Source organism: Haliotis rufescens, unplaced genomic scaffold (genome assembly GCF_023055435.1).
Source record: "Haliotis rufescens isolate VD_foot unplaced genomic scaffold, xgHalRufe1.0.p SCAF_10, whole genome shotgun sequence".
In the NCBI taxonomy this organism is placed as follows: domain Eukaryota; kingdom Metazoa; phylum Mollusca; class Gastropoda; order Lepetellida; family Haliotidae; genus Haliotis; species Haliotis rufescens.
Genome location: NW_025963780.1, coordinates 25,214,028 through 25,229,323, shown reverse-complemented (window position 1 = coordinate 25,229,323; position 15,296 = coordinate 25,214,028). Strand labels below are relative to the sequence as shown.

The following is a 15,296-nucleotide window of genomic DNA, read 5'->3' as shown; positions in this document are numbered from 1 at the left end:
GCTAACATTCACTTGTAGTCATGGAGTGAAGATTGGAGCGGGGCTGTCAGATGTTATACATTTAAATACAACTTAATTTCCCTGATAATCACCACAGGTTCTCACCTCACATCCTATCTAATACCTTAATACCGTCCAGAATAGCTTTATATTCATATATTCCTCCATCGAGCATCATTATGAGACTAGGTGGATAAATATGTCATCGTATTCCCTCTCAATCAACATTATTCCATATGTGACCATGTGATATGAGATCATATTTGCCAACAAGGGCAAAACAATCATCATTTATGTACTAAGTGGAGACCCTGCATGCACTCCAGATTCCAAACTGCCTGGAAATGTCAGGAGAATTAGGAGAGAAATTAGTTTGATTATTTGTGTAAACTTCGTCTACTCAAATGTTACTATTATTTGTAATTGATAATGTTGTATTTTTATTGTTGTTGAATTTTGCAATCAACATCAGGCAAAGACAGAAGTAATTTTCAGGTTTTCATTTTGTGTTGACACTGAAGAATCTCTCATTTCATGTTATTTTTATCATCATTATTATTATTCTTGTTGTAAGGAATAAAGTCTGGATAGCTAAAACATTGAAATGAGTTGAGAGTATATATTTTTTATGATTCCTTTAAAGTAAAAATTTATGTATCCTACACTGTGAAAAATAATACTTATATATAAAACAGTAATTGAAGAAAGTCACGCCCATTGTCACGACCTGATTATGTAAGTTACAGAGTATAAAACATGTATTGTTTTTTTGTTAAAATGAGTTGAGAGTATATATTTTTTATGATTCCTTTAAGTAAACATTTATGTATCCTACACTGTGAAAAATAACACTTATATATAAAACAGTAATTGATGAAAGTCACGCGTATTGTCACGACCTGATTATGTAAGTTACAGAGAATAAAACATGTATTGTTTTTTGTTAAAATGAGCTGAGAGTATATATTTTTTATGATTCCTTTAAGTAAACATTTATGTATCCTTCACTGAAAAATAACACTTATATATAAAACAGTAATTGAAAAAAGTCACACCCATTGTCACGACCTGATTATGTAAGTTACAGAGAATAAAACATGTATTGTTTTTTGTTAAAATGAGCTGAGAGTATATATTTTTTATGATTCCTTTAAGTAAACATTTATGTATCCTTCACTGAAAAATAACACTTATATATAAAACAGTAATTGAAGAAAGTCACACCCATTGTCATGACCTGATTATGTAAGTTACAGAGTATAAAACATGTATTGTTTTTTTGTTAAAATGAGTTGAGAGTATATATTTTTTATGATTCCTTTAAGTAAACATTTATGTATCCTACACTGTGAAAAATAACACTTATATATAAAACAGTAATTGATGAAAGTCACGCGTATTGTCACGACCTGATTATGTAAGTTACAGAGAATAAAACATGTATTGTTTTTTGTTAAAATGAGCTGAGAGTATATATTTTTTATGATTCCTTTAAGTAAACATTTATGTATCCTTCACTGAAAAATAACACTTATATATAAAACAGTAATTGAAAAAAGTCACACCCATTGTCACGACCTGATTATGTAAGTTACAGAGAATAAAACATGTATTGTTTTTTGTTAAAATGAGCTGAGAGTATATATTTTTTATGATTCCTTTAAGTAAACATTTATGTATCCTTCACTGAAAAATAACACTTATATATAAAACAGTAATTGAAGAAAGTCACACCCATTGTCATGACCTGATTATGTAAGTTACAGAGTATAAAACATGTATTGTTTTTTTGTTAAAATGAGTTGAGAGTATATATTTTTTATGATTCCTTTAAAGTAAACATTTATGTATCCTAACACCGCTGGTTTAACACCGCTGTGCGAAGTATCACAGTTATCTCTGGGAGTGTCAGCTTGATGGTTTCAGTTGACCAATCATGCTGTCCTTAGTGTATTTTTCAAGCTGAGTTTCAGATTGCCAGGACCTATTTATGGACAACTTGTAATCTCGGTATCTTGTTTGCAGGTTGGTGCCTACTTTGGATATTCCCTGGCAGTGACAGACTTGGACGGAGATGAGTGAGTCCTCTTGTAGTGTTTTTTTTTGTGCTCAGTGGATAGACATTTATCTCATAGGCTCGTGTGATATATAGAGGATATTATGTTTCTGTTCATGTCATACTATATTCATGACATGAGTGTCTAAATACCGGAATTTAGGCACGAGTGTCGTAAACATAGTATGACATGAACACGAATATAACGTTCTATTTATTACCGAAGAAGATGTCGACATACAGAGATGAATTTAGAAACAAAATTGCACGGATCACCTCCGCTGTCCTAGAAAACCACAATTTGTGAAATGACATCAACAATCTTCAGCTATGAAGTTTCTAGTGTGACATCATTCCAGACCGAAATAAAATTGCACTAATCACCTAGAAAACCACAATTTGTGAAATCACATCAACAATCTTCAGCTATGAAGTTTCTAGTGTGACATCATTCCAGACAGAAATAAAATTGCACTAATCACTTAGAAAACCACAATTTGTGAAATGACATCAACAATCTTCAGCTATGAAGTTTCTAGTGTGACATCATTCCAGACAGAAATAAAATTGCACTAATCACCTAGAAAACCACAATTTGTGAAATGACATCAACAATCTTCAGCTATGAAGTTTCTAAAGTGACATCATTCCAGACAGAAATAAAATTGCACTAATCACCTAGAAAACCACAATTTGTGAAATGACATCAACAATCTTCAGGTATGTAGTTTCTAGTGTGACATCATTCCAACCTGACTTCACAATAAGATTCGAATGAAGTCAACAATGACGTCCAGATGACAAAAACAATACACTGTTGTCTCGTGACATGATGTGACCCTCGGGCACATATGATTTTTATGAATCTCGATATGTTTGCCCTTATAGGTAATAACTAGATTTATCATATAATGGGTAGGTTTCTTGGCAGGATAAAGCCAACGGCTGAAAACAATATCGATTGGGGTTGTGTGGATTGAGATGCATGTGTGATATCTACATTTAACACATAAGCTTGTGTGATATCTTCATTTATCTCATGATATGTTCTCAGCCTGGATGATATCATTGTTGGGGCTCCGTTCTATGCAGTCTTGAAGACCTCCAAGACCTACGAGACAGGAAGAGTGTACATATTCTACCAGTCAGAGAAGGTGAGCTTCAGTAGGAAATACAAACCAGTATTAGTTCAGTGTATTTACAGTTGAAATGATTGCTAGTTCACAAAGACTGTTCAGTTGTTTTCATTATGAAGACGCCTCTGAAGACCGCAATGTGCTTGCTGCTCTGTTAACTCTGGTTGTTTTTGTTTGTTTGTTTGTTGTTTAATGCTGCACTCAGCAATATTCCAGCTTTATGAAGTCAGTCTGTAAATAATCGAGTCTAGACCAGACAATCCAGTGATTGATATCATGAGCATTGATCCACGCAATTGGAATACGATGACATGCATCAACCTAGTCAATGAGCCTGACCACCCAATCCTTTCAGTCGCCTCTTACGACAATCATAGTCGCCTATTACAGAAAGCCTGGGTTGCTGAAGACCTATTCTACTCCAGATCTTCTTGGGTTTAACTCTGAGTGATTTGGCTCAAGATGAAGTTTAATCCAGTGCATACACCACCACCTCCAACATCAATAAGTAAATTTAGGTGACATAATTAATTAATAATGATATTTTGAACCAAATGCCACCCAAACAATTAAGTTTTGTCAAGAAACATTGCCAGTAATTTGGGTAATAAGATGTAGTGCTAAACATGATTGATTTTATTAAAACCATTTTTATTGTTTTGAAAAATTAATTTTAGACCTGCATTATCCCATATATTCCTAATAGCCTCAATTTAGCATTGTTCTGATTGCTTGTAATCATCTAATTTACAATTTGTCACAGCACACGTTCAAGGCCAGCAAGAAAGATATTCTTGATGGCAAGGAGAGCTTGTCAAGATTTGGGCACGCCCTCACCAAACTCGGCGACATCAACTATGACGGATATAATGGTGAGTTGGCCAGCTGGAGTTATCTACCCTTGTTGAAATGGTTGCATATTTGGGTTGTTTCTGACAAGTTTATAAAAGAAACATTAATTTGTCACAAAGCAGATACAATTTATGGATAACAACTTCTTTATTTACCATAAAGGCAATGTTTCGGTATAGATCCTTATACCGTTGTCAAGCTTGACAACAGTAAAAGAATCTATACGGAAAAGTCGCCTTTACAGAAGTTGTTGTCCATAAATTGTGTCTACTTTGTCATCCATCAACTCAAGTAATGCCTATCAAACAGTTTTTTTGTCATTCCACATAATTTGTTGTTGGACTGGTTGCTCGCATTAAGTATCTATTTTTCATTTGGTAGGTGAGGTGAAATTGGGTTTAACGTCCCATCCAAGATTATTGCACTTATATAGCGACGTGCATGCACGTGTGTGTGTGTGGCTGCTTGTACTAGTCCGGACTGATGCCGATTTATAGTGCTAGCCCACTGAGATACCATGCCGCAGTTTAACATGAATATCCCACTCAGACACAGTATACTGACTCCGAGCCAACCAGTCCTTGTTTTAGCCCCTTAATGCCTAGCGCCAGACAGGGTAACAACAAGTTTCATCTTTTAACGTCTTTTGGTATGACGCGGCCAGGGATCGAACCCCGGACCTTCCGCTCTCCAGGCGGACGCTCTACCACTAGACCACGGAGGCGGTCCTTTTCATTTAGAGTGACAGATTTATGACCCCTGTGGTCTTGATGTTTGTAACCTGGTGAAATCTGTTATCAGTTTGTTGTTGTTTTGTTGTTGTTGCGGTCAGCATCATTCCAGCTATATCACACTGACCTGTAAATAATCAAGTCTGGGCCAGACAAACCAGTGGTTGATATTATGAACAACATCCCACAGTGTTGGGGTACAGCATACAATCAGTCAGGTCACCAAGGCTGACCACTCGATCCCCCTACAAGTCTACTGGGACATGTTCTGACCCGGGATAGATCTATATGTTGACACGACAATGTCTGTTTCCCCAGATCTGGCTGTGGGAGCTCCTTACGCAGGCGAGGATCACAAGGGGGCCGTCTACATCTACCATGGTTCCAAGAAGGGCATCATCACACAGGTGTCACAGGTACGCAATCTTGTCAAAAGAATCTAATGTGACACTTGATTAAATTGAGTAAATTTTCATGATTTTGTTAAGATACAGAAAGCCATTTCAATTTCTTGAATTCATAGTTCATTTGAATTTTTTAAAATACATGAGTAGACTTATCTGCTAGAGTGAGTATGGTTTTACGCTGCTTTTAGCAATATTCCAGCAATATCACAGCGGGGGACACCAGAAATGGGTTTTGATTATTGTTGGGAAAGAACCCGGATCTTCAGTGTGACGAGTGAACGCTTTAACCACTTAGCTTTCCAATATTAATCAGACATCACATTACCAGGGTAGAGTGAGTGGGTTAATATTTAAAGTCACATCGGCTGTAATTCAGCCATATCGTGACTTTTACTAGGGTAGACTATGCCACTTGTCCCTAATGTGATACTGGTTGAAAGGATTATTTTATTTCTTGTAAACTCGACTTTTTTTGCCTTAGTTTCGCAGCAGCTGATTTCTACTTATCGTGTGAGGTAACTTAATGTGCCCATATACCCAACTCCCTCACTCGTTCACTCACGACTGGAAGACCATAAACTGTAGAGAAGAGCTTAATATATGTATTGTGTTTCAGATCATCCTCCCCAAGGACCTGGACACAGGACTGTTTACCTTCGGCTACTCTCTCTCCGGGGGCATGGACCAGGATGGCAATACATACCCCGGTCAGTTATCTCCCTTGTATACCCGTCAGTTCTCGCTTATATATTCCGATCAGTTATCTCCCTTGTATACTCTTCAGTTATCTCACTTGTAACCCTGTCACTTATCTCCCTTGTATACCTGTCAGTTATCTCCCTTGTATACCCCTCTCAGTTATCTCTCTTGTATACCCCAGTCAGTTATCTCCCTTGTATACCCTTCAGTTATCTCCCTTGTACAGCCTGTCAGTTGTCCCCCTTGTAGACATGTCAGTTATCTCCCTTGTACACCCAGTTATCTCCCTTGTATACCTGTTTGAACAGCAAAAAAAAAACCAACGCCTGCCCGCACTATATTTTCTTAATCTATACATGAAAAAGATTAAACTTGTTTGAAAAACAGGTTATACATATACATGTATCATAATTGCTGTTATTATATTGTTTGATTGTTTCCAGATCTCCTGGTTGGTGCCTATGGGGCAGACAAAGCAGTTTTCCTAAGGTGATATATAAACTCATTTCACTGCATTCTGGGATCGATTTTCATCAGTCTGTTCCAAAACCCAAGTTTAGTCAAAAAAATTTCAGGTTGATAATATTATCTGTGCTCAGTCAATAGTAGAAACGATGTTTTTTTTATATTTTGAATAATTCTTAAAGAGGATTGTTACATGAGTTGGTGACAAGAGTATGTAAGGGTTGGTATTTGGTGTTTTACAGAACTCGCCCTGTGGTGCGTGTATACGCTAGTCTCAAGATTGACCCTGTTGTTATCAACCTCGACCATCGGAGCTGCTCCCTCATTGATGACAAGAGAGTCACATGGTACGTTGTAGTGTGAGTGAGTGAGTGAGTGAGTGAGTTTGGATTCTGACACTACTTTTCACAGTATTCAGTCATGTTACAATGCTATGGGCATCAAGTCCAAAATTACAGAGGTGCTGACAAAGATTTATGATCAGCGTTACCCTGGGATTTAAACTTATCATCAGCAGATCCTCCAACTAGGTCTACCGTCCCCGCAGAGGGGGAATCAGAGGGGCAAAGACAGGGAGGGCAGGAGTCTGACTGGTTGTCATGGAGTCTGACTGGTTGCCATGGAGGGGAAAGCAAGGGTGGATCCAGCATTTTTCAAAGGGAGGGGTCCAAAATATCAAAACCCTCCCTCAGATAATTTTACTGCCTATACTACATTTGGTTTTCAAAAGGTGTCCCCATGGACACACACGCACATCCCGCTCCCCCCCCCCCCCTCTGAATCCGCCTAAGAAAAGGGATGATGGCATAAGTTATGAAGGATGGTCTTGCTTCACTTTAGGTTACCGTATTAGACGTAATAAGCGCCCAGGGCGCTCTCAAAATTAGAAATAGGGGGCTCTTATTAGAATATTATTTTGGTGGAAAAAAGAGAGTTAAAATATAAATTTCATGGTTTATGCTGACACACTGAAATGTTTATATGCGACAGATACATTTTTCCAGAATTTAATTGCCCATAATTAAGAATGCATATAACACACGAGTGCGTATTATACGCGAATAAATAAGTCTAGTGTACATTGATCAATCGGAAGGGTGCTAATTGTGATTGTTCACTAGCAAATATATTATCAAATATCGCTTATTAGAGCAGGGCACTTATTACGTGGAATACGGTATTTCAACAATCTCACAGTGTGAAACAAGGAGAGTTGTTTGGAACCCTTGACCATTTTGAGAGTTGAACAAGTTCTTGTGTCTGTAGTGAGAATACCCAAACCTCTGTCGTTCAACAGTACCACATCACAGTTTGAAGATATACAGTTTTATTTCATATTTTAGAAGCGTTACTTGTTCCACCACTTCGACATTTCCTGACATGTGCCTTGTGTGATGTGTGAATCTTGCTGTTTCAGTCTGACGGTGTACACATGTCTGGAGTACACTGGCCAGGGCGTGGCTGAGGAGCTGTGTGAGTACTGCTGCAGGAGACGCTGCCACACCTGTGTTCTGCCGATTGCTGCACACTGTGCGCAGTCCTTGTCCTGTGTTCTGCTGATTGCTGCACACTGTGCGCAGTCCTTGTACATTGTGTACAGTTGTCATACACTGTGTTCTTATACACAGTGTTTCACAACACAGTGACATTTCTACATAGTGTATCACAACTGTATATGATATACATGGTTATATATACATGACATACATTGTTATATATGCATGACATGCAGTGTTATATATACATGACATACAGTGTTATATATACATGACATACAGTGTTATATATACATGACATACAGTGTTATATATACATGACATACAGTGTTATATATACATGACATACAGTGTTATATATACATGACATACAGTGTTATATATACATGACATACAGTGTTATATATACATGACATACAGTGTTATATATACATGACATACAGTGTTATATATACGTGACATACAGTGTTATATATACATGACATACAGTGTTATATATACATGACATACAGTGTTATATATACATGATATACAGTGCTATATATACATGACATACAGTGTTATATATACATGACATACAGTGCTATATATACATGACATACAGTGTTATATATACATGACATACAGTGTTATATATGCATGACATACAGTGTTATATATACATGACATACAGTGTTATATATACATGACATGCAGTGTTATATATGCATGACATGCAGTGTTATATATACATGACATACAGTGTTATATATACATGACATACAGTGTTATATATACATGACATACAGTGTTATATATGCATGACATACAGTGTTATATATGCATGACATACAGTGTTATATATGCATGACATACAGTGTTATATGTATCTGACATACAGTGTTATATAAACATAACATACAGTGTTGTATATACATGACATACAGAGTTATTTAAGGATTGAAGTTGTATTTGTTGACGTTCATCAGCTGATGAAGTCAGTGCCTCACGTGAGCAAATTCCATGATGCGCGAATATACAGTGTTAAATACACACATGATAGACAGTGTTTAATATACATGATATACAGTGTGATATATGAATGACACTCAATAGTATATATACATCATATACAGCATTATATATACATGATATACAATGTTATATATACATGACATACAGTGTTATACATACATGATACATGATATACAGTGTTATATATATATGATCTACAGTGTTATATATACATGATACATCATCTACAGTGTTATATATACATGGTATGTACAGTGTTATATATACATGACATACAGTGTTATACATACATGATACATAATATACAGTGTTATATATACACAATATACAGTGTTATATATACATAATATACAGTGTTATATATACACAATATACAGTGTTATATATACATAATATACAGTGTTATATATACACAATATACAGTGTTATATATACATGACATACAGTGTTATATATACATGACATACAGTGTTATATATACATGATATACAGTGTTATATATACATGGTATGTACAGTGTTATATATACATGATATACAGTGTTATATATACATGGTATGTACAGTGTTATATATACATGATATACAGTGTTATATATACATGGTATGTACAGTGTTATATATACATGATGTACAGTGTTATATATACATGGTATGTACAGTTATATATACATGACATACAGTGTTATACATACATGATACATGATATACAGTGTTATATATATATGATCTACAGTGTTATACATACATGATACATAATATACAGTGTTATATATACACAATATACAGTGTTATATATACATAATATACAGTGTTATATATACACAATATACAGTGTTATATATACATGACATACAGTGTTATATATACATGGTATGTACAGTGTTATATATACATGATGTACAGTGTTATATATACATGGTATGTACAGTTATATATACATGACATACAGTGTTATACATACATGATACATGATATACAGTGTTATATATATATGATCTACAGTGTTATATATACATGATACATCATCTACAGTGTTATATATACATGGTATGTACAGTGTTATATATACATGATATACAGTGTTATATATACATGGTATGTACAGTGTTATATATACATGATATACAGTGTTATATATACATGGTATGTACAGTGTTATATATACATGATATACAGTGTTATATATACATGACATAGTGTTATGTTATGTATATATACATGATATACGGTGCTATATATACATGATGTACAGTGTTATATATACATGATATACAGTGTTATATATACATGACATAGTGTTATGTTATGTATATATACATGATATACGGTGCTATATATACATGATATACCGTGCTATATATACATGATATACAGTGTTATATATACATGGTATTACAGTTTTATATATACATCAGTGTTAAATATACATGATATACAGTGTAATATATACATGATATACTGTGCCATATATACATCATGTACAATTGTGAAACACTGTTGCAGTCTTCGACCTGACCTGGGAGTTGGACACGCTGCAGCGGAATCGGTCTCGGGAGGAGCAGCGGGCGTACTACCTGACCACTGAGAAGGACGTGGTGGAGAAGAACACGGTCAAACTGACCAAGAAGGCCACGTGGTGCACCTCCTCCTTTGCATACGTCCTGGTACGTTGCTGGGATTTCTAAATTTGTTAATATTTGCATAAATAATTTGCAAGTGATGATGTTGCATTTGATTGGCCAACGAAGCAATCTTTTTGTGTCATAAATAAAAAATAATTAGGCATCGTACACTAACAGACTACAGTTTTCTGATTGGCTAATGATATAATGGGCGGGGCTTGTGGTGCTTTGTGGCACTGAATGGAATCTCTGATATCATACTGTCAACAGTGGTTTTGGTCTAATGATTAAGTAAACATTTTTTACGTATTTGTTTAGGACATATTGATTTCAAAATATGTTTGCATTTTTGGAGTTAAAAAACAAACAAACCCAGTGTACCCACTTTTCGTATTTGTAGTTTAGTATTGTGTGTGGTGTGAGCAGCCATGTTTAGTAAGACTCTGTTAATCCAGGAACTGACACTTAACTCGGTATCATAATCAACTTTAGGTGTGTTTATGTGTGTAATATTATATCACAGGGAGGAGAACATTTAAACTGACCATGATTTGTCATGCATCAGCAGTAAATACAATGAAAACAGTCAAACCACAAACTTGGTCTCAAGTACTGTATTCGACGTAATAAGCGCCTAGGGCGATCTCAAAATTAGAAATAGGGGGCTCTTATTAGAATATTATTTTGTCGAAAAAAACAGTGTTGAAAGATAAATTCCGTGGTTAATGCTGACAGCCTGAAATGTTTATATACGAGAGATATATTTTTCCTGAATTTAATTGCCCATAATTAAAAGTGGATATTACACACGAGTGCGTATAATACGCGAATAAATAAGTATTGTGTACATTGGTCAATCGGAAAGGGTGCTAATTGGAATTGTTCACGAGCCAATATATTAGCAAATATCAGCATGGGCACTTATTAGAGCGGGGCGCTTATTACGTCGAATACGGTATTTGTGGTTCGGAAAGTTTGTGAATAAGGGCACCTTTACTTGTCAAGTCAGTATGGTACAGTCCAAATTGACAGGTGTTGACTGTACATAAATGTCCAGCTGTGAATATGCAGAAGTTTGTAACTGCCATTGGTCACTTTTACAGGATGACATCTCAGACAAACTTACACCCATTGCTGTAGACTTCAAGTTTGCACTGAGGACGGTGAAGTCAGGAAGCAGCAATCGTAAGAAGAGGTCACTGGACCCCATCCTGGACCAGTACATCAGGACCTCGGTCCGGACAGAGGTACCAGACACATATGTCCCGTCTACATGATAATAGTGATAATAATACAAACTTCAACTTCCTGTTTACACCTCTGTCTTTAATGTAGTACTGTGAGCTTGCATCCCTAGGTGGATTTAGTGAACAAAGTAGTAGTAGTAGTAGTAGCAGTGGCAACAGCGGCAGCAGCGGCAGTGGTGGTGGTACTGATGGTAGTAGTAGAAGAAGAAGAAGGTGGAATGGCATTGACTCCAATCCATGTCATAAATCCTTTAGATTGTAGGATAGTACATCTGAGATTATTGAAGTCCTTATGTTTTATTGCTGTCTCCTTCCAGGCTCAAATCTTGAAAAACTGTGGCCGAGATAACGTCTGTTACCCAGACCTCCGGGTCCACTCCTTCAGGTGAGTTGTGCTGATCGGGAACACCAAAGATGCACAAGGTTACGACAACCCTGGGCAGTTCTTTAGCCTCTGTCTGTATCTTAATTATATGTGTAGCAACTTCTGAGAAACAGCTGATCACCATCTTCCTGAGGCAAGGGAGTTACCTGACTATAAAAGTCCAGTTTCCACCCTTGCCGAACTAGGCTGGTATTATGGAGTTACATTTTGGCTGGACTAACGAGTCTATGCATACTCCAATCACAATCGCGCAACGAAATCGAAATAGGGTTCGTAAACTGTCGTGCAGATTTCGGTCAATTGCAGGATTTGCACAGCATTTGCACCACCAACTCTTTGTCAACAGATATTTTCCAAATATTTTCATGTTTTTAATCAAGGCGCTTACGTGATTTGATGCACTTCACAATGTAAACCCGTTTTATCACATAATAGATCTTCGTTATCGATCAGATCGTCTTGACTGGGTGTCGCCATTTTGTTTGAAGCAAATGCAAGTGATATGAGAGGTGGAATCAGATTGGTCCTAAGGAGAGGCATAGAAGGGTCATAACTTGTAATAGCCACTGGTGGTGCTACAATCGAGTCCAGGAATTCCAGCCTAGTTTGTCAAGGGTGGAAACTGGACTTTTAAAGTCATTTAACTCTCTTGCCTCGGGAAGATGGCTGCTCACATAATGGAGAAAATGTTTGGTTGTTCACAATAAACATTTTGATACAATTTTGATCACCCTGTTGCAGTACAATATTTCTTACTTGTAATGAGTTACAACTTGCTGATACATGAACAATGAACTCCTGTTATGATTGGCTAGTTTTCATTGCTGTAGGGGCACAGTGCAGCAGAGTTATGACCCTTAGTCAGGGCCAGGATTCTGTGTTCATGGTTTTCAATTTGTGATCTCTCTGGGTATGAGTCTAGGTTTGTTAGCACCATTGCTTGTGTTTGTCACGAAGTGCTGAACATCAACATTTCTCCCATGTTAATTGGGGCGGTGGGGTAGCCTAGTGGTTAAAGCGTTCGCTCGTCACGTTAAATTCCCCGCATAAGTACAATGTGTGAAGCCCATTTCTGGTTTCCCATACAGTGATATAGCTGGAATATTGATAAAAGCGGTGTAAAACCATACGCACTCACACACTAACCCCATGCTATTCCGAGAGTCTGTGCAATGAAATATTGTCCAACATGACATTAATGCCAATGGTGTGACTTCACAGGGTGTCTGCGGCCCACATCATCGGCACGACGACGGAGTTGGAGATCCTCATCATGGTGGAGAACCGCGGGGAGGATGCCTTCAACACACAGCTGTTCATCAACCTGCCGCAGGGCGTGTCCATCAAGGGCATCCAGGGCGTGCAGAGCATGCAGGGGGTCAGTCAGTCAGTCACGTCAGACATTGCCAGTCTTTAATACATAGAGAATCTCACCTGAGGGTCTTTGGATGTCAAACATATCAACATAAGTCGATAAAACGCTTGGCGTTTTAAACGGACAATGTTGATGTATTTGATGTGACATAAAATTTTGACTCACTCACTCACTGATGTATTTGATATCAAAAGACAAGGGTGAGATTCTTTTTTCATCAAAATCTTTCTTCCAACTTTTTCAGTTTGTAAACAGAAATAACCAGTGTTTGTTTGTGTAAAAACAACAGCTAGCCAGCCTTTGTGGTCATCATGGTCTTCAAGTGAGTGAGTGAGTGAGTGAGTATGGTTTTACGCCGCTTTTAGCAATATTCCAGCAATATCACGGTGGGGGACACAAGAAATGGGCTTCACACATTTCTGGTGTCCCCCGCCATGATATTGCTCGAATATTGCTAAAAGCGGCGTAAAACCATACTCACTCATGGTCTTCAAAGCTTGGTGATGCAATTTCATTGAAGCGATATCTCCAAAGAGACATCGCTTGATCTCAACCAAATGATAACTCCTTTGGAGTTCTTGATGATAAATTTGATTATACAGGGATTTACTTGGGCCTGTCTATTTTCAAGTTCATGGACTCTCATTAAAAAATTTGGGGGTCCAAGGCAGATCATCGAATGACATTGATCCTCTGAATTCTTAAGTTTTGATGCTCAGTGTTTAAAGGAGTTGGCGTTTCTGTCATGCTGTGAATATTTCCGCCAGGTGGCGCCGGTGAGCTGTGACCGTTTGAGAATAAACAACGAGGACATGGTGAACTGTGACCTGGGAAACCCACTTCCGACGCGAGCTAAGGTGAGTTGATGGCAGGGGGCTCTGTATCGGTATCATTGAAAGGACATTCAAATTTCCTCTCTTCCTACAAAGAGATTTTGAAGAAAGTCATGAGAACCAATAACATTTTAACTTGGCCTATTCGAAACACTGATAACACCCAATTTTCCTCAATATCAAGTTTGCTGAGAAATAATAATGTTCTTTCAGACCAACTTCACACTCAAGGTGTCTCCAAAGGATTTCAATGGAACCAACGACCAACTCGTGTTTGCTCTTGAAGTCAACAGGTGAGATGCGAGAACTTGTGACCTGGAGAAATAGATAAACTGGAACATTATTTATTTTATTGTCATAATAATACCGTATAATACTCGGTTTGGGAATGTTTTGTTTGATCCTGCCAAATTATCCTATAATGACATTGATCACAAACTTGTGTCAAGCTGTACATTCAGGTATTTCAGTCAAATCTTCACATTCTCCACCTTTCATTTATGTTTCATTGGTACTTAAATATTTTAGTATACCGTATTCGCTAGTGCCCATGGCGCTCTCAAAATTAGAAATAGGGGGCTCTTATCAGAATATTATTTTGGTGAAAAAAAGTTGAAAGATAAATTTCGTGGTTTATGCTGACAGCCTGAAATATTTATAAACGAGAGAGATATTTTTCCAGAATTTAATTGCCCATAACTAAGGGTGCATATAACCCACAAGTGCATATTATACACGAATAAATAAGTCTTGTGTACATTGATCAATCGGAAGGGTAGCTAATTGGGATTATTCACTAGCCAATATATTATCAAATATCGCCGTGGGCACTTATTAGAGCGGGGCACTTATTACGTGGAATACGGTAGTTTATGGCATCATCTGCTTGGACAAGGTCCCTTAATGTACATAGCACACTATGCTTATATCTCCTACTTGTATCTCTAACTGGGTTTAATAGCCTTACTTGCATCAC

At 37.0% G+C, this 15,296-nt stretch overlaps 1 protein-coding gene across 3 annotated transcripts in view; it reads left to right on the top strand.

Moving 5' to 3' along the window:
• Window positions 1–15,296, top strand: part of LOC124117120 (integrin alpha pat-2-like) — a 118,987-nt gene that overhangs the window by 91,181 nt on the left and 12,510 nt on the right. For all 3 annotated transcript variants that reach the window (XM_046478852.2, XM_048388791.1, XM_048388787.1), the window contains exons 10-23: window positions 2,026–2,078; window positions 3,111–3,210; window positions 3,956–4,064; window positions 5,094–5,191; window positions 5,799–5,889; window positions 6,325–6,370; window positions 6,589–6,693; window positions 7,764–7,819; window positions 10,362–10,522; window positions 11,584–11,727; window positions 12,045–12,112; window positions 13,334–13,490; window positions 14,255–14,344; window positions 14,534–14,613. In XM_046478852.2, the coding sequence (XP_046334808.2) occupies window positions 2,026–2,078; window positions 3,111–3,210; window positions 3,956–4,064; window positions 5,094–5,191; window positions 5,799–5,889; window positions 6,325–6,370; window positions 6,589–6,693; window positions 7,764–7,819; window positions 10,362–10,522; window positions 11,584–11,727; window positions 12,045–12,112; window positions 13,334–13,490; window positions 14,255–14,344; window positions 14,534–14,613 (1,358 nt within the window). The remainder of the gene's footprint in view (window positions 1–2,025; window positions 2,079–3,110; window positions 3,211–3,955; window positions 4,065–5,093; window positions 5,192–5,798; window positions 5,890–6,324; window positions 6,371–6,588; window positions 6,694–7,763; window positions 7,820–10,361; window positions 10,523–11,583; window positions 11,728–12,044; window positions 12,113–13,333; window positions 13,491–14,254; window positions 14,345–14,533; window positions 14,614–15,296) is intronic.